Source organism: Sesamum indicum, linkage group LG2 (genome assembly GCF_026168435.1).
Source record: "Sesamum indicum cultivar Baizhima isolate 11 linkage group LG2, ASM2616843v1, whole genome shotgun sequence".
In the NCBI taxonomy this organism is placed as follows: domain Eukaryota; kingdom Viridiplantae; phylum Streptophyta; class Magnoliopsida; order Lamiales; family Pedaliaceae; genus Sesamum; species Sesamum indicum.
Window position 1 is genome coordinate 5,256,267 of NC_142658.1, and position 19,033 is coordinate 5,275,299.

The 19,033-nt window shown below is 36.3% G+C and overlaps 3 protein-coding genes across 6 annotated transcripts; 2 read left to right on the forward strand and 1 right to left on the reverse strand.

Annotated features, from left to right (window-relative positions):
* Positions 1-635: 635 nt before the first annotated feature.
* Positions 636-5,594, forward strand: PDIL1-1 (PDI-like 1-1). The gene is made up of 11 exons (XM_011071218.3): positions 636-899; positions 1,511-1,541; positions 1,663-1,950; positions 2,085-2,273; positions 2,386-2,511; positions 3,096-3,236; positions 3,305-3,424; positions 3,616-3,733; positions 4,125-4,237; positions 4,901-5,097; positions 5,202-5,594. Exons 1-10 carry the CDS (start codon positions 727-729, stop codon positions 5,090-5,092), a joined length of 1,491 nt encoding a protein of 496 aa, XP_011069520.1. The 5' UTR covers positions 636-726; the 3' UTR covers positions 5,093-5,097; positions 5,202-5,594.
* A 964-nt stretch (positions 5,595-6,558) lies between these two features.
* On the forward strand, positions 6,559-11,843 carry LOC105155358 (delta-aminolevulinic acid dehydratase, chloroplastic). 4 transcript variants are annotated; one of them, XM_088875934.1, is made up of 13 exons: positions 6,559-6,739; positions 7,255-7,585; positions 8,032-8,143; positions 8,253-8,326; positions 8,970-9,038; positions 9,155-9,238; positions 9,340-9,409; positions 10,241-10,296; positions 10,518-10,639; positions 10,800-10,871; positions 10,973-11,054; positions 11,134-11,211; positions 11,567-11,843. In XM_088875934.1, the coding sequence occupies exons 2-13, from the start codon at positions 7,283-7,285 to the stop codon at positions 11,732-11,734; spliced, it is 1,290 nt and encodes a 429-aa protein (XP_088732060.1). In that variant the 5' UTR covers positions 6,559-6,739; positions 7,255-7,282; the 3' UTR covers positions 11,735-11,843. The 4 variants fall into 4 exon arrangements, with proteins under 4 accessions (XP_088732060.1, XP_088732062.1, XP_088732069.1 ...); XM_088875936.1 differs by having other exon boundaries at positions 7,273-7,585; XM_088875943.1 differs by lacking the exon at positions 6,559-6,739 and adding an exon at positions 6,761-6,914 and having other exon boundaries at positions 7,273-7,585.
* Positions 11,844-12,415: 572 nt separating this feature from the next.
* LOC105155359 (IAA-amino acid hydrolase ILR1-like 6) lies at positions 12,416-16,954 on the reverse strand. The gene is made up of 5 exons (XM_011071222.3): positions 16,318-16,954; positions 15,903-16,028; positions 13,445-13,759; positions 13,124-13,252; positions 12,416-13,035 (listed from the first exon to the last, which is right to left on the reverse strand). Exons 1-5 carry the CDS (start codon positions 16,843-16,845, stop codon positions 12,619-12,621), a joined length of 1,515 nt encoding a protein of 504 aa, XP_011069524.1. The 5' UTR covers positions 16,846-16,954; the 3' UTR covers positions 12,416-12,618.
* Positions 16,955-19,033: the final 2,079 nt, after the last annotated feature.

The following is a 19,033-nucleotide window of genomic DNA, read 5'->3' on the forward strand; positions in this document are numbered from 1 at the left end:
TGTCATATGGCTACTTTGATCAAATATTTATTATAAGAAGGAGAAATGAGAAAAAAAATATAAACTATTGTCCTTCAAATGAGACTCACGTAATTATTGAAACTAGAATTCAATTAAACAGGAACAAAAATATTTTTTTTTCCAAAATTATACGATAACCCCCACTTTCTCCAATCGTTCTGAAAAATAAAATATTCGAATTTGATGATAAATATGAACTCTGATAGACATATATTATATCTGTTTGAGTTTGACTATTGCTGCTTACTGTGATTGATGGCAAAATGTCCACGTTGTCATTCTTTTTTACGTGGCAGCCTGTTATTGGGTCTCACACGTGCTATTGACTTTCTCTTGTTTGTGCAAATTGTAGTATAGGTCCTTGGAATTATGTTTTATTATAATAAGGTAAATAAAGAGAAAAAGAATAGTAAAAAGGAAATTCTGCGGATAAATCAATTAAAACTGCTCATATCTATTAAATTAAACCAAAAATAAATAAATGTAAAACAAAATTCCATGAAATATTTTGTACTCTAATGAGAAAAGTGGGTTTTGGGAGGACAATTTTGCAATTTGGATGAAAGCAACCAGGACTGTGAGTGTGAGTACTCCCCTCCCGTGAACCTTAACAAAACCTTATAAGAACCCCCGTGGATTGCATTGCTCACCAACACAGTTGGAGACCTAAGCAACATCTTTTCGGAGCTCAGATTTAGAGAAACGATGGCGTTCTCCACATTCTGGATCTCCTTATTCCTCATCCTATTCGCCGTAACCGGATCCTTCTCCGCTGAAGAATCAGAATCCAATGAGTTTGTAGTGACGTTAGACCACTCCAATTTCACTGATTTCGTCGCCAAACACAAGTTCATCGTCGTCGAGTTTTACGCGCCTTGGTACTTTTTTCTTTGTCAAGTGCTTGTGATTCGTGTGGAGCTTTGGCGCATTTTTTTTTTCTCCCTGTGTTGTCAGCATGTGGTTCCTTTTTTTTGTTTGGGTAATAGCTAATTCAGATTAAATGTGCTGAGTGTATGTGATTTTACTTGATATGTATATTTTTGGTTCTCAGTTTTGGCAGATTTGGTTTTTTTAAGTTAGATGCTGCAACGTACTTAGAAAAGATGATTATTAGAACTTATGGTGATCTTTTTTAATCAAAGGGATTTTCTTGAGGTACTAATTTAATATCAGTGGCTACTTTTTCCGGGAGTAATAAGTGCGATGAAGATCTGAAAGAACAGAAAAACATTGTTTTTTTTTTTTTTTTTATTTTCCCGTTTATAGATTGACGTTAAACTAATCAGTAATATATACTGCTGATAACTTAATTATGTCTTGGCGTATGTTAGCAACTTTTCCCTCTTTTCATTCAGTATTAGATGCGATTATTGAGAAAGTATAAGTGATGATTCTATTGCAAGAAGTGAAAAAAAGACGAGATGTTATAACGATTTAAATTATTGAATTATTTGAAATCTCCATCTGATATGTTGATATGTTGTAACAGGTGTGGTCACTGCAAGAAACTTGCTCCTGAGGTATTAATCTCTAGCCAATATTGATGAGTTAAAGAAGTTTGCTTTTAACTACAAAGTATGTATTGCATTCTCTAGATGTTGTATTTGATTTGTCTTAAGTGAGTCTCTTTGCATTTTGCAGTATGAGAAGGCCGCGTCCATTCTAAGTAAGAATGATCCTCCAGTTTTCCTAGCGAAATTTGATGCAAACAATGAGCAGAATAAAGCCATTGCCAATGAGTTTGAGATTAGAGGTTACCCCACCCTTAAAATACTGAGGTATGGAGGCAGTGTTGTTCAAGAATACAAAGGACCCCGAGATGCTGATGGCATTGTCACTTACTTAAAAAAGCAAAGTGGTCCTGCATCTATTGAAATTAAATCCCCTGAGGATGCTAGTTCTTTAATTGGTGATGATAAGATATTTGTTGTAAGTCCTTGTTTGACTTCTCTCTCTCTCTCTCTCTCTTGTTTGCGTTCATGTTCATGTTCATGTTTTGTGAGTTTTTCAATGTCATATAATTGGAAAGTTTTAAGGTAGTACATGCTTTTGTGACTCTATAGGTTGGTGTATTCCCAGAATTTTCTGGAGAGAAGTTTGAGAATTTCATGACTTTGGCTGAGAGGTTGCGTGCTGACTATGACTTTGGCCATACTTCGGATGGCAAATTTCTTCCTCGTGGGGACTCGTCAGCTGCAGGGCCTCTTGTTAGGTTGTTTAAGCCTTTTGATGAACTCTTTGTGGACTTCCAGGTATCATTTTATGCCTTTTTTTTTGGCAGGCGATACTGTTTCTGTACCATTCTCTACCAGATATGAATGCCATCTAGTGTAGCTCTCTTTACTCAAAAGGACATTCTTGCAGGAATTTGATGTGGATGCTTTAGTGAAATTCGTTGAAGAAGCTAGCACCCCAATCGTAACTCTCTTCAACAAGGATCCAAGGCACCATCCCTTTGTTATTAAATACTTTGGCAGCTCCAATGCCAAGGTTCGTTACTTCCCTGTACTTGTTATCGCTAATTTTTGTGGGAGGCTGTCAACTGTTTGTCTTCATCACCTTGATGGAGTTGCTGCTTCCTTTCTATATTTTCACTCACATCCTTTTCATTTGAAATTTGGCAATTGACCAGATAATCTTTTGAGGACACCTATAGTATCTTAGAAGCTAAAAGTTCTCCAGAAGATTGAACATGTGACAGAATAAATAATCGAGTGGATTTTTCTAAGTTGTCCTGCCACACTTGGCAAATCCTGAAAGTTGAAGAAGATGTCTTTGCTGTTCATTGTGTTTTAAGGTTCTCTCACCATGATTCATGGTGATTAACGCATCCTGCTTCATTCTGGGCTCTAATTGGTGCTTTTATTTGATTTCCGGAGACCAGCAACTAGTCTGCAGTTAATTGATCATTCTCAGCTCAAGTATTTTAAGTTGGATGGCATATATTTGAAGCTATAGTTTCTCTCTCTTCTCTTTGCTTCCATCCTCTCTTTTGTGCTGTTTGGATTATGTAACCCTTTACTGTACTTCCAAATTCTAGGGTCATTGTTCACATGAAACTTGTTGGTTCACAGGCAATGTTATTTCTAAACTTCACTGCTGAGGAGAAGTTTGATGCATTTAACTCAAAATATCATGAGGTGGCTGTGCTTTACAAGGGCAAAGACTTGAGTTTTCTGATGGGTGATATTGAAGCTAGTCAAGGCGCCTTCCAGGTTGGTATCTTCTTCCTTTAGCTGGCACATTATTACTAGCCTGCTGATCATTTTGCTCCATTGACCAGTATTTTGGGATCAAAGAAGAACAAGTTCCTCTCATCATTATCCAGACTAATGATGGACAGAAATATCTCAAACCAAATGTTGAGCCTGATCAGATTGCATCATGGGTGAAGGACTTTAAGGTGATGATTCCTTCATTGTTTCTCTTTGCCTGTTTTTCTCTCATTAAAAAATGCCACTTCAACTTTTGATGATTAAAGTATTAGTTATGTTCTAAAATGAAATTCAGGAATGATATTGTGCAGTCTGCAAATAGTATTTATGACAAATTTTGATGTTAAGTACTTATAGTTGATTAATGTTCTATATGAAGGATGGCATTGTCCAACCATACAAGAAGTCGGAACCCATTCCTGAAGTTAACAATGAACCTGTTAAGGTGGTGGTGGCTGACAACCTTGAGGACATGGTTTTCAATTCAGGCAAAAATGGTGTGTATTAGTGGTTGGCTCTCTTAACATTCTCTCACACTTGAAATTTGCTGCATTTTGAACTCTTCTCCCTATTCTTGTTGTAATGTAGATCTTATGGTTGTTTGGTCGATTTGACTTTGATTTTTGCCCTGTTACGACATTTAAATATTACCTTTCTCAGTTCCCCATCTATTAACTCTCTGTCCATCGGTCTGCAATTTTCTCATCTACCCTTTTCTTGAAGTCATTAAACCTCCTATTCTGGTCACCAACAATGCATGGATTTACTTGTAAGTTTTGCCATCAATTAGAGTGGGAAAAATGTTAAATTTATGTTATTACATGTGACTGGTGGTCGTTGAATTACTTTGGATTACAACTCAAACATAAGCACTATTTGTTTATGCAGTTCTGTTGGAGTTCTATGCACCATGGTGCGGACACTGCAAAAAGTTGGCTCCAATCTTGGATGAAGTAGCTCTCTCATTTGAAAATGATGCTGATGTTATAATTGCAAAAATTGTAAGATTCTCATACCGCTCAATATAGTACATTCTATTATTTGATACTTATGGAAATGGTTTTCCCCTTTTATTCCAAGGGATATAAATATATTGCAAAAATAATATAATATCAGGAGTTGAAGTACTAAGAGTAGCAGATGTTTTTCTGAATGTGGCTGCTGAGTCTGCACCTATGGAACTCTAGTGAACAAAATGTCTAATATGTACCCACTGAAGCAGATTACCTGGCATTTAATTCATTGTCCCATACATTGGATACCACCTGGAGTATAGCATTTCATACCTAGACATTTTATTGGAAAGTTCAATAACTCGTATGTGGCAAAGGGAATCTCTTGGAATATCATCATTCCCACTCTATATATGTTCATGCAACCTGTTCCAACTCTACACTTGGTGAGAACTTGTCTTCAAAGCGTGACAAGCTCACACTGTAGAATTGCCCCTAAGAAATGGTTGAAAGTTGCAAGTAATTTGGCTCGTGTAGAGTTTTCTCAACTTCATAGCCTCTTTCTATGTTTTGGTGCTTTTTCCCTTTTCTTTTTGTGGTATAGAAAGTAACATGTGTGATTGCCAGTCTCATGAGAATTTGTTTTACCTTTTTCATTTTCTGGAGTATGTTAGTTCAGTCTTCACTAATTATTTGTGTGGTTGATTGCAGGATGCCACCGCAAATAATATCCCACAGCAGAGTTTTGATGTGAAAGGTTATCCGACATTATATTTCAGGTCTGCAACTGGAAAGCTGTTGCAGTACGATGGAGATAGGTCGAAGCAAGCTATAATTGATTTCATTCAGAAGAACCGAGATTCAGTTTCTGAACAGGATTCATCCAGAAAGGACGAACTCTAAAGCATGTAATGGAATTTCCCCTATAGAAGAAGGGCATGTATACCTTAAGGCATCTCTAAATATGAGCTACAATACTGGTGTTAATATTAGTGTTTCCTTTGTTGTGCAGGTAGGACTAGGGCATCATCATCGACATTTTCTTCGAGTTTCACTCTCGAAAGCAAAGGGATGAGGTTTGGTGGATAATGGGATGATTTCAGCTTTAGCTCGAGATGAGTGAAGTAGAAAGGAAGACTTGGACCCCATACCTGCATCTCTCCCTTGCTGATGCTGAGATTTAGTTTTCGCCTTTAATCTAGAATAAGCTTTCCGGTTATAGCAAGTGAGAGGAAAAATCATATAAACCTGTGACAAAGCATTTTCGGATTTTTAGATTATTGCATAGATTCTGTAGTGACAGTTTTGTGGCTGTAGAGTAATTCGGTAATTTAATTAGAGTTACAGGTTCATGATGTCAAATATTATGTTTCACTTTATTACAGGGTGGACACTGTTTTTGATATGCTATGATGTAGAAAGAGCAGATGAACAATGACTACACACAGATGGCTAACACTTGATTTTCTTTAATTCAAATTAAATCAGATCAATTATATAACAAAGCTATACATTTAACTTCAATTCTTTATGTTTTGTATCGGGTTCCAAGTTTTCACATTCAATAATACAACATAGGACCGGAAAATGATATTTTTTGTCCCATAAATTAGATTTATATAACTTTTGATCTTATTTATTATGGGATTAGTATTTTTAATTCCATAACTTATAAAAATGAGCATTTTGATCCTCATGCATCTTTTTATTTACAACTTACGATGTACGTCACGTGCTTCAGTATTTTTGGTTGGAGGAAAAATTTGCTCTTTTTTCAATAGTAGTGTACAAGTGCTTCATTTGATCTAATTGATTCACTTGTGGAATTTATGATTCTTTAGGTTACTTCTATTTGGTTTCAATTTATAGAAATATGGGAATGATAGAATTTAATTTTTGTGAGAAAAGGAATAAATCATCACTATATTTTTTGTCCTAATTTCCTTCGAAATAAGTTTTTTCTCATCAAATGTAGTTAGATTTTTCTCTTAAAATGCTCCCAAGCTGAAAAATGTCTCTCCAACAAAAAATACTTAGCGATCACATACTAGGCACATGTGCTACACCGTTAAATTATAGACAAAAAAATAAATAAAAATAAAAAAATATTAATTTTTATATGTTATGAGACTATAACTATTAATCTTAGAATAAATGAAACCAAACGTAAAATGCCTAACTAATACGACCAAAAGTATTATTTTCCCTATATAGGAATATGTCATTTGAATTTTGTGGTAAAAAATGTTTGGCAGGGAGCAAACCATACAAACCCTTCCCTGCTTTTCCTTCTCTACAATCTTCTCCAATTTCAACTAACGTCGCATATAACTTGTCAATATGAAACCAATAGTAGTCGCCGTCACATCCATTTTGCTCAGAAACAAGAAGCGCACACCAACTTTCCATCCTTGTCTGCAGATTTTCACGTGACAAGAGACCGAAATCTGAAATCCAAACCACCTTTATCTCACTCCTACGCTCCTCTCCAATTGGTTTCCCTTTCCACTCTTCAGATAAGGCCTCAAGCAGCATACACAGATATCCAAGGTCAGTTCCTTCAATCCTTTCTCTTTTCTTTTTTTCTTTTTCTTTCTTGAGAAGCTTCATCTGCCTGTTCGAGCTGTGGACTCGTCAACAATCCTTTCTATTTTTCTCCTTTTTCTTTTTGGTTGATTCTTGATCGTTATAATAAGTGAATTTGCTAGGTTTCACGTCTGCCACAGTAAGTGTCGTCATTTTACCTCCCGATTTGACCATCATGTGTTTGATTGCTTTTGTTTTCTTCAGTTTTTCTTGAATTGATGCCGATCAAGTTAAGCTATATCTAAAGATCAATCCTTTTTTCCTCTTTTATTCGGTATCCGAATGCCCAATGCTTGACTATCATGTGTCCAACTGCTCAAAGTTCAATCTTTTCCTGTTTCTCTTAGGGCCCACAAGCTGAATTGTATGTACCCAGAGATGATTTGCACATTTGCGCAGCATGTTTAATGACGCTTCTTATTTAAGAGATTAAGTTAATGCATCATCTCGGCTGTTTTGATCTCCACGATATTGAACAGGTACCCTGATCATTACAGGAGTTTTGTTATGGCTTCAGTGATGCTCAATTCAGTAAACTGCAATGGTGGTAGAGCTGTGAAATTTGACTATGTGGGTCTGAAGCCACTGAAAGTTCATCATATCCTCTCTGTAAGGCCTCGATCAGTCAAAAATTCACCTCGTGTCCTCACAATAAGGGCAGGTGAGACTCGCGACAATGGACCAATTAAGAAGATGGGAATGAGCGATGCGGATTGTGAGGCTGCGGTAGTTGCAGGGAATGTCCCAGAAGCACCTCCAGTGCCCCCAAAACCAGCTGCACCAGCTGGCACCCCAGTTGTCTCTTCCCTTGTAAGTTCGCATATAATATGAATTTGGAAAGTGAATGCATTTTTGATTGGTTTACGATGGCATCTGTAATATATGCGGTGCTTGTTGATGTAAAGCTTCTGCTTGCTTTATATGTTGTCATGAATGATTCAGAGGAACTTCAGAAAAACTGGTAAACAGTTGCGGTCTTTTTAAAAATTTCAAGATTAAGAATTTTTTTGTTTTGATAAAAAGAGCATGTATTTGGTCTGGAAAATAATTTGCATCATGCCGGTGGCTATTCTAAATTGTAATATTTTAACTTTTAACTTCCAACTTTGTAGTGCTTTTACTGATATGCATCATTTGAATATTTTGCTGCAACAATTTCTTTAGTTATATGGTGAGAATCCGTACATTGAACACTCAGTATGATTTTCATATCTAAAATTTTTGTAATGATATTGTCTTTTTAATGTTCTTGATAGCCACTTAGTAGACGACCGCGTCGGAATCGTAGGACACCAGCACTGAGGGCTGCCTTCCAAGAAACTACTCTAAGCCCTGCAAACCTGGTCTATCCACTTTTCATTCATGAAGGTGATTTCAGACTCCTGTGTCATACCCCCATAAATTTAGATTACATTTCTTGTGATTTATTTTCTATTTCAGTGTGCTTGCTTAAGGTCTCATATTACAATATATTCAGGCGAAGAAGATACTCCAATTGGAGCAATGCCTGGATGCTATAGGCTCGGGTGGAGACATGGACTTGTGGAAGAGGTTGTTGCCTAATTTCTGGTCCTTTTGTCTTTTAAAGTGTGACTTGCATTTGAAACCAAACTTTTCTTGATTGCACTTATTCTTTTACTAGATTATACAAGTTTCATCAAATAATTTATCGATAGCATGTATTCTGGCAATTATCAATTAATTGGTGATCAGTTGTACTGATTCTCTAGGAAATACAAAGGAGATCTGAGTTTGTATTACAGCAGGTCATTTGGAGAGATAATCTCTTTTCCATTTTATTCAGTAACATTTTAAGTGCAAAAATACAAAACTTTAACTGCCATGCATGCCAAATGATCTCAGCTAATTTTAATTGACCAAACTGTTATTAATTGATAATTGACAATATATCCAGTAATCTTAAGCTTTACCAAGCAGGAATCCAGGTTATGAAGCAATAATGAAGGCAAACTGATATTAATTTTGCATACTCTTCATTAACAAATGCCTGTCATGGTGATGACTTTTGACTGATGTTTAAACTTTGGCAACTGAAATAAACAATATATATGTGATTAAAGATAATTTCCACAAATTTTTGTCAGTGATTGTTTCTTAATTATTACATGTGAATGTATTAAGTAGTTTCCTCAATGGTTTTAAGCTAGTTTCTGAATAAGCTTATCCATTGCAGGTCTCCAAAGCTCGAGATGTTGGTGTTAACAGCATTGTGCTCTTTCCAAAAGTGCCTGATGCTTTAAAGGTTCTTACTTGAAGTATTTTGTCATTCTCCCACTACTATTAGCTTAGCGTGGAATAAGTCCTTTTCAAGTTCAATTCAGGAGTTGATGTGTTTGACTTAATTGGCTTCTGCTCTAGAGTTCTACAGGAGATGAAGCTTATAATGAGAACGGACTAGTGCCTCGAACAATACGGCTGCTTAAAGACAAGTATCCTGATCTTGTATGTTGTTTTTTTCTCTATGGCTTCTTGTTTGTCTATCTGACCGCTTTTCCCCAAAATTCTATATTGTTCATGATAGTTTTGACTTGTGCTTCGTGTAGGTTATCTATACTGATGTTGCTTTAGATCCATATTCCTCTGACGGGCATGATGGTATTGTCAGGGAAGATGGTAAGATCTTCTACCACATGATTTATTGAAGTTGTCTTTTCCTAGACAAGCTTTTGTGAGTTAATTTAAAAATATACATTAACAGAACAAGAAATCTGGTCTTTCATTTTAGAATTTCTTTTATGGTAGTGTTTCTTAGAGTATAGCTGTCCCTTATTTTACAAAGAAGCTTGTTAACCTCTCACCAGTGTATTGCCATAGTTTGATGATGATAGTCCTCTATAAGAATGTATTAACTAAAAGTCACTGGTATAATAGAACTTTGTTGCTCAGAGAGACCACGACATCAATGCATTCAAAGATATCAGACATAAGAGTATATAGTACACTTCAACAAACTGGGGGTAGATATTTTGCAAGTTAGTCATGGAAGACTTCTTGTTCTTTGAAAATTCCTATAGTATAAAGGAACACCTAAAAACAAAGGTGAGACCCCTATGTACTATTCAAGAATGTTATAGCATGGGTTAGTTTCATAATATACTTTTAGCTTCCCATGAGATCTTAGCAGTTGACTTTTCAGGTTGTGTTTTCTTTTCTTCTGGACAATATCAGTAAGTCTCTTTCCTTTTTTCTTGTATAGTGCAATTTATTTGAGATATCTAAATGGTTTGCTTAACACAAGCTTTGAGAGGACTTCTATGAGCATGTCAGCATCATATGCATGTTATTTGTAAAATATGGAGTGATCTAGTGAGCTTTGCTGTATGACTCTTTTTATGTCAATGATATTTTCTTTCTGAATAAGAATTGCAAAATTGATAGGTAGCTATAGTTTTGATATGAGATAGCACTTGAGGTAACATTTAAAATTTCTGAAATATATTGCAGGAATTATAATGAATGATGAAACTGTGCATCAGTTGTGTAAGCAGGCGGTTACGCAGGTAATTGCAGATCGGACTTTGCCATATAGGAACTAAGTTTGTCTCCTAGAACAGCTTTTCCAGAATGCTTGAATTTGGCGTTCAGCTTTTGTCATGTAACTAGCATATGAATAATCTGATGGAGGTTTTGATGCTTCTGAGGTTTCTTATTTGTATTTCTGTGGAAATTGGCATGCCAAACAAGTCTGTAATCTGATTGACTGGTGGACTTCCATTTGTAGGCAAGAGCTGGAGCAGATGTGGTCAGTCCCAGTGACATGATGGATGGTCGTGTAGGAGCTATTAGAGCAGCTCTTGATGCTGAGGGCTTTCAGCATGTCTCCATTATGTCCTATACTGCCAAGTAATTACTTGATTGATTATCTTTGCTTGTCTTACAAAGTGCACAATTCCTGCTTTTTTTAGAACATTTGTTTTGCAACATGCTTAATTGCACTTCTTTAGCATCCCGCGCTGGTTTACGTGAGTTATTCACTCTTTTCTTAAATGGGTGTATATTTCAGGTATGCAAGTTCGTTTTATGGTCCTTTCCGAGAAGCGTTGGACTCAAATCCACGATTTGGAGACAAGAAAACGTATATCACTTGTTAACCTAATCTTGAGTCTGCAGACTATTCTTTTTATGACACTGTTTGTGCTGACGAAGCTCACTTTTGCATGAACATACTTAAAATAGGTATCAGATGAATCCTGCAAATTATAGAGAAGCCCTGGTTGAAACTCGTGCGGATGAGTCCGAAGGAGCTGATATTCTTTTGGTTAGTTCAACTTTCTTGGTGATACTAACCTTATTCTGAGAGTGGAACCTAATGTTTGCTGGTGATACTTGGATAATAGGTGAAGCCAGGTCTACCTTACTTGGATATAATAAGGCTTCTACGGGATAACTCTGCTTTGCCCATTGCTGCATATCAGGTACTTAACATTTATAAAACTTGCAAATGAAAAACTCAGCCTGATTTGAATTTTTAAAATGCACAGAACCTTAAAGATCATGAGCAGGTTTGTAATGACAGAGAATGGTATGTTAAATTGAAAATTAGAATGTGAAAGTTTCAGACGGCTTCACACTCAATCTTGTTTCTTCTCCCGATTATATCTTATCTCCAAAATCTTGTCCAAATCTCTGATGGCAGCTTATTTTTCTGATTCTAAGTTTCAGTTTGTAAGTCATGGCAGAGGAGTTATAATACGCGAAATTTGAGTAATGGAATAAATAATCTACAAAAATAGTATTTATTTGGTTTGCATTTCTTTCTACTGTTCCTAGGTTTCGGGTGAATACTCCATGATTAAGGCTGGAGGTGTTCTTAAAATGATTGATGAAGAGAGAGTCATGATGGAGTCGTTGATGTGTCTTCGACGAGCAGGTGCTGACATCATTCTCACTTACTTTGCTTTGCAAGCTGCTAGATGCTTATGTGGAGAGAAGAGGTGAGATGTGTGCGTTGAATTGGTGTAGAATATTTTGACAGTCATATAGATACCATGTGTACTTGACCTCGAAACTACATTATTGATGATGGAATAAAATGCAGAGTTCTTCATGTATTGTTTTGCCCTTATCCAATCCCACCACAAAACAGTGTGCTCAAAAACACTAAATTCAGCAAAACAATAGCGCACCACTGGATTAATAAGGTGTGTTGCGTCCTACTTCATCGGCCTTGTAGGTATTCAAATTCCTACAGATGTACTTCTTGCTACTACTTATTTAGGTTGTGTTTGGATCGAACGATTTGAAACTAAATGTTTAAAATGATTCCAAGATCAAGTAGTTATAAAATAACTCAGAATGATTGCTAAAGTATCTTAATTCCAGAGTAAGTTAAAACCTTGCAAACAAGTGCAAGTGGCCTGCTATTATGGAATTCTCAGTTCTTTGTCTAAACCCAAGTTAGTAGATTTCTTTTCGACTTACTTGTGCTTGGAAACCTTAGGTCAAAATCGATTCTAACGTTTACATATAAAAGAAGTCGATTCTACCCTTTGTTAGATGCAATTATTTCTTTTACCACCATAAGAATACAGAATTACACTTTGGAAATCAATGAAGTGAAAAATGTTGATGCAAAATACATGGAGATATGATCTATTGAGAATTACTGCATCGCTGGTATCCTGATAAACAAAGAAAGAATAAATAAATACTCTAATGCTTCTCCTTTTGTTCTGATACATAGACAAACTAAGTTAAGGCTTTTGTACCATACTTGGTCCACTCCACATGAGTGGGGGTCTGGGGGTGTGGGCTTCAAATTTTACCCATTTCCACTTTACCTTTTTCCTAAGTAACAAAACTTTTAGTTTTTATGCACATCTTCAGTCTTGATTAAACCCGTTGATTGAGATGTCTGGAAGCCCGTTGATTGAGATATCCCGCTCATGTAGATATCTCTCAGCAATGGCAGCATGAGTTGCTGCGCCAATGGGAAGGGCATCTTCATCTATCATAAAATGTGGGGAATGGGGCGAGTGCACTGAACCTAGTGTCTCGTTCTTGATGCCTATGTAGAAGAAGGCTGCAGGGATCACTTCCGAGTAGAACGAGAAGTCCTCTGCTCCCATTACGGGTTGGACGACTCGGAAGTTTGTGGGTCCCACCAGATCAACTGTGGCCCTCTTGACATGTTCGTACATCTGTTCATCGTTTACCATTGGCGGGTAAATCGTGTCTGCATTCTCAAAGAAGTCTACTGTTGCTGAGCATTTGTAGACCTTAGCTTGGGATACAATGACCTGTTTTAAGATGTTCAAGGTTTCTCATCAACGTTCCGGACGTAGAAGCAGCAGTTTTGAATAGGTTGGATCAGGTCGAAGGACTAACCTCCTCTATTCGTTTGAGAAGGTGGTGGAAACTTGTATTTGCAAAAGCCCTCAAGGTGCCACCAAATTCAACCCCCTTTGGTATAGCATCATGATCATCTCCACTGTTCAAGAAAGTTACTGAGACCACCTGGCAAAGTAAAATGGAAACCAATAGTAATTAGGTTGATTTTACTTGGCATCTTATCAATGGTACTGTTAAAGGAGAACAACTTACCACATGGCAAATCTGGCAAAAATAGTACTAGGCAACCTTGGGAGCTAATATTGGACGCTATCTCATAAGAAAAATGGAAGGTGAATTAGATGCAATATAACCCACCTGAGAGTCCAAAGGATTTGATTCACGAGACACGATGCCCTGTAAACTGATGACGGCAGCTGAGGCAGCCAATATGGGGTTGCCAGATTGATGGAGATTCCCACCCACACCCCATTCACTAGTTATAACAGCCTTGAAGAAGCCGCAACCAGCAAGTAGAGGACCAGATCTTGACCCAATTACAGCAGTAGGAAGCAGGTGCGATATGTGCACTGCGAAGATGGCCTCAACGTCTTCAAGAGCACCCTCTCTGATCATTCGTTTTGCACCATTCCCCGCTTCCTCCGCTGGCTGAAATAGCAGTGCCACTGTCCCCTATCATGACAAGAGTCAAGAAATATTAGTATTATGCTATAAAGCAAAGAGCTACAGGAAAATGATCTGGTGTCTATAATTCAACAGACTAAAATATCGTCTCAGAAACATAATCCTTTGATGACTGTGACTTTCTATCTCACTTAAGTATGTAATTCCAACATTATTTCCCGGTTATTATCATGAAATATACACTGTTTCCTGTAGACAAGGCGCCCAGAAAGTTGCAGTTGCATCCGTCCCCTACTCATTATGAAACCTTTGTGGAGAAAATGACCTCAGAAGGACGCATACAAGTTGGCCAGACAACGTGCACGCCTCGCGCTAACAGGATTTTCAAGTAATATGACACGTCATTCTGATAGACATTGACAAGTGAAACCGACATCAATGGGATAGAAGCGCCACCAACATAAGCGTACCATGCAATCCAACATGATGACAAATTTGTACAGCCTAAGCCGGACCCAGAAAATTGGCTCAATAGATCTTTCAAGAGTCGCATCTCAGCTCAACAAAGGCATCTTTGAATAAAAATCACCAGCTATTCTTTTCAAACGATGGCTGTATTCGAGTCCTGATTACGGAAACCTCCATCTTTCATCTCATTTGGGAAAAAGGTGTCATGTCTCTAGTGGTTTTTCTGTATATGCCCCCCACTATGGACTTAACATGAGAAAGGATGTGAAAGAGAAATCCTAAAATTCTTAGCTGCATATGATGCTAATGGTCCCTGCAAGTGGTTGGATGTCATTGTCTATGAATACTAAGAAATTCCCCACAACCTCAAACAATCAGTAGGTATGGATCATTTAACTGCTCTATCTTAGAGATTGTTTTCTTTTCCGACAGATTTCAATATTCGGTTTAATAAAGCAAGTGGCCAAAACTCGCGGTGGCTCCTACCAATACACAATTGATAGAAGTGGTAATTCTTGGGGCCATTGAAAAGTTAAATTGTCGTCTCCTATGAAAGCGTCTTCCATTACCACCTCAAAATATCTATTAAGATATAGCATATAGAGCTTAATTCCGGTCTACTATCAGGGAGAAATGTCTTCATGCTTGCCTAATAGAGGGGACCGTGAACTAAGGTTTTTTGTGCGCTTACAGCTCAGTTGAAACTCTAAACACCATTTCCCCACATTTGGCGCGTAGTCCTGATTATAGCAGTAAATAAAACATCCATCTGATGTAAATGCTGGAAAGAAAAAGACATGATGCAATACAGTGGCTGTACCTATTGACTTTGATATTACCTCTAGACTCAAGTTAAGCCGATAAAACCAACTACGTAATAACCCACCGAGCTACCCGATTTAAGTTTTCACATCAAGTTGTATGCAGTAAAGGATCTGTTTGCTGATATACTGATGCTGTTCCACACAAGCTATTCTTTTCACCCTTATAAAATTAAGCAAACACTTAATGAAGTGCTGAGAATAGGCTTTCCCTTACTACATATGTAAAATAGTCCAAGATTCTTCAAAAATCAGACAAAATCCACTCAGTTCACCTCTATTCAGAGGAATAATTGAGTCTTGAATCATGATTCTTGTTTTCATAACAAAAAAGAACTAATTGGCACAATAAAAATATAGGCAATGTTTGGATTCATGTTTTTGCATTTTTCGAGACAAGATAAAACACACCTAATGTTTGTTTTTGTGTTTTTACACTGCTTTTTTGTTTTTCAACTTTCTATATATATATATATTTAATAATATAAAAGAGACATGATTTGACAATAAATAGTGATTTTTGTCCCCCAAAAATACAACATTAAACATACAATATTTATATATAAAAATATATATAAAAGAGATATGATTTGACAATGAACAGTGAGTTTTGTATCTCAAATCCTAACATCAAACTTACACCACTTATTTTAAAATATTTTAAATTATCTCAAAACACAAATTCAAACATACCATCTATTTTCATAACACACTTACTTATGTCTATCTTTTATTCTCTATCTCCAAACAAAAAACACTCAAAACATGAGTCCAGACACAAGGATAATATCTGCAACTTGTACCAACCATTATTCCAGAACCTTATTAAGCATCATGATAACATTAGCTTTAGCTACAAAAAATATTTGCGTTAAATTAACGTAGTGACTACAGGAACCTACCTTCAAATAGTGCTCGCGCGCTTTCAAGATCCTAGCCGCACCGAGGAGCATAGCCACATGAGCGTCATGTCCGCAGGCGTGCATCTTGCCTGCATTTTTGCTTTTATTATCCCATTCAACAGCTTCCTGTCAAGACATTAAAGGTGGTCAAATTCCAACCATTTTTTTTTAACAGCCTTTCAAGCCAACCACCCTTTGTTGCAAACAGGAACCAGGTTTTAGTACAACTTAGAAAAACGTTTGATAGCTAAACAATTAGGAAACCACAGGCATCAAAAGCAATGTCCTCTTATTTCCTTATGGTCCCCACTCCCCCACTGAGACACTTAAAATTATCAATGTGCATACAAAACGAATCAATTAATACTGAAAACCGCATAGAATTTGAAGAGATAAAAAGGTAAAACTGTAAAACCTGAATGGGCAAGGCGTCCATATCAGCCCTGATCGCCACAAAAGGCGATTTCCCGGTTCCAACCATGGCTCTGATCCCTGTTTTCGCCAATGGGAAACGGTACCTTATGTCCAGTTCATCCAATTCCCGGCGGATGACCCGGCTGGTCTCGTGTTCCTCAAAAGCCAGTTCCGGGTTCTCATGGATCCTCCTTCGAATGGATTTTACCCATTTCACGTTCTCGGGTTTCTTGGCGATTTTCAAGATTTCTTCAGAGCACGCCCTGCTCCAGACACTGCAGTCCGTGTTGAAACTGGGGACTAAAGACTTCTTCTGCCCAGATGAAGAGGAGTGGTTCTTGGATTCCAGAGCGGGTTTTCCCAGCGTCACCATAGCGGATTCAAAGTATGAAAGATCATGATCAGGCGATTGTGTGAGGGTTTTTGCTGAAACTTGTGGTGGGGTGGTGAGGATGATCATGCAAGAAAGAGTGAGCAAAATGGACATAACAATATTAGAAAAAGGTGAATTCCTTTGAAAAATCTTCATTGTTGTTAGTATTGGATTAGATTATTGCGGAGAGCCAAGTAAGAAGATTGAGCCTTTCTTGGAGTTTTTTATGGAGGTGAAATGGGAGAGATGAGTTCAAGAAAAGGAGGGGGTGGGGGGGTGGGGAAGCTCTGTGAGCGAGGTGGAATAACAACACGTGGGGTTTAACGAGAGAAGAGCATTGAAGTCACACATATTGTCACGTGCAAGAATTTGTTCCGACGCTGTCATCGATTCTAGTTGTAGAAAGAAGCAGATGAGTGGGTCCCCCCATTTTGTAGGGTTAAAATAGGTAGTTTTGCAGTGTACGACTCTAGCCTTCACATCTTCCCATTACCCCAAATTCCAATTTCCCACTTCAATTCCCTTTTCCTTTTTCTTATTTCCACACGTGTTGTATAATTTTTCTGCACTTCGACAATCAAATCAGTTAGACGAATCCTTGGGAATTCCTTTATGAACTTTGGACTAAACAAACAATTGGGCAGATACTAGGTACTTTTACCTATTCGAAATTAATAATATCTATGCCCTCAGCCGAAAATTCTAAATGATCTCTATATGTACGTTACTGACTTATAAAACGACACACATACAGAGAAATAAATACAAATGTTAGGCAAACTAACTTCATCTACGACCGACATCAACTTTAATACACAATCAAGTCTACAGCGCAATCATATGAGTATGCATAGGGACAAAGTCGCGTGTTGTTATGGTTTTGTACGAATTTAGTATAGTTTACATTTAATATTTGTGTGCCGATAACAATCTTATTCTCTAAGTGGTAAATAATTTATTTACAGAACGTGTATATTAATTAACGAGAGACTATGTACATTGCAACCGACCAATGAGATGAATTTTCTTTTTTTATTTTTTATTTTATTTCAATTAATAATTGAGGGGTTGGGGTCAAAAAAGGATAGAGTTGAAAATTGGGATGTTGATTGTAGTAATGGTGAGAGGTTCATTTTCCATCACAAGAAAATGCCAATGGGGAGAGAAGAGAGCTGCAATTTGATAATATCCTTTGCCTGTCAATTTCAAAGGAACCTTAACCTCTCCCTTTAATTTTCTTTTTATTATTTATTTCTTTATATATACAATATGTAATCCCTTTACTTTTTTTTTTCCCTATTAATTGTGACATTTCAACTAGGGTTGATGGGTTAGGGTCTATTCAGAGGTGTTTTCAAGAACTTAAAATTGGGATAATTGCATTGTTTTTTTTGAAATTTGGTATAATTACACATAAATTCTCTATAATTTGAAAAATTACATCTAATAATCGTGACATTTGTCTTTGTTCTATAAATAGATCCCTTTTTAGTTAAAATTCACAAAATTTGCTGATAGTAAAAAAAAAAAAAGAATTAAAATTCATCTCTATCCCGGTTGACTAATTACTAACTTATTGCAAATCAAAATAAATATTTTCTAACCAAAATAGTCTTACATGGGTGAATATATACATCCTCAAATGCACTAGCAGGTATGAAGGTGTATAAGGGTAGTTTGATTAGAAGAAGAATATTTAATTCGTAATACATCAGTAATAAGTCAATTAGGAATAAATGTAAATTTTTATTCAATTTTTTTTCCTAATATCAACAAATTCAATGAATAACCTTGACTTGGATGGAAACAAACGTCAAGATTTTTTTTTTACGGCTTTTGCTTATGAATTATTTAAATTAAGATGATCTAAACTAAAAGTTATAAGCAGTTTCGTACCAACTTCTGCATTTTATCACGTTATTTTTCCAAATCTCCAACGTCAATTTTTTTCATGAACTTTTATTTTTAAACCCCACAACTTTTATTAGTATTTAACTTATAATTTACTCTCACCACAAAAAATAAAAGCTAATGCAAACACAACTTTAATTTAAGATTTGACCCTTTTCTAATAGTGGGTTTTTTTTTTTTTTTTAAACTTTATTCATCATAATGAATTGATGGCACAGTTTAAAAAGAATTAAAAGAGCTATTTCAAGTCCTATCTCTATAAATTCATCCAACTAACTAATAAATGCTCATAACTATCAATATATGTTTATATATTACTTTTTCTCTTATTTAATTTATAAATATATATGCTAAAATAGGTTAAAAATGTTAAATATTATTTTTCTCTATTTAATTAAATATATATATACATTCTAAAATAGCTGAAAAATGT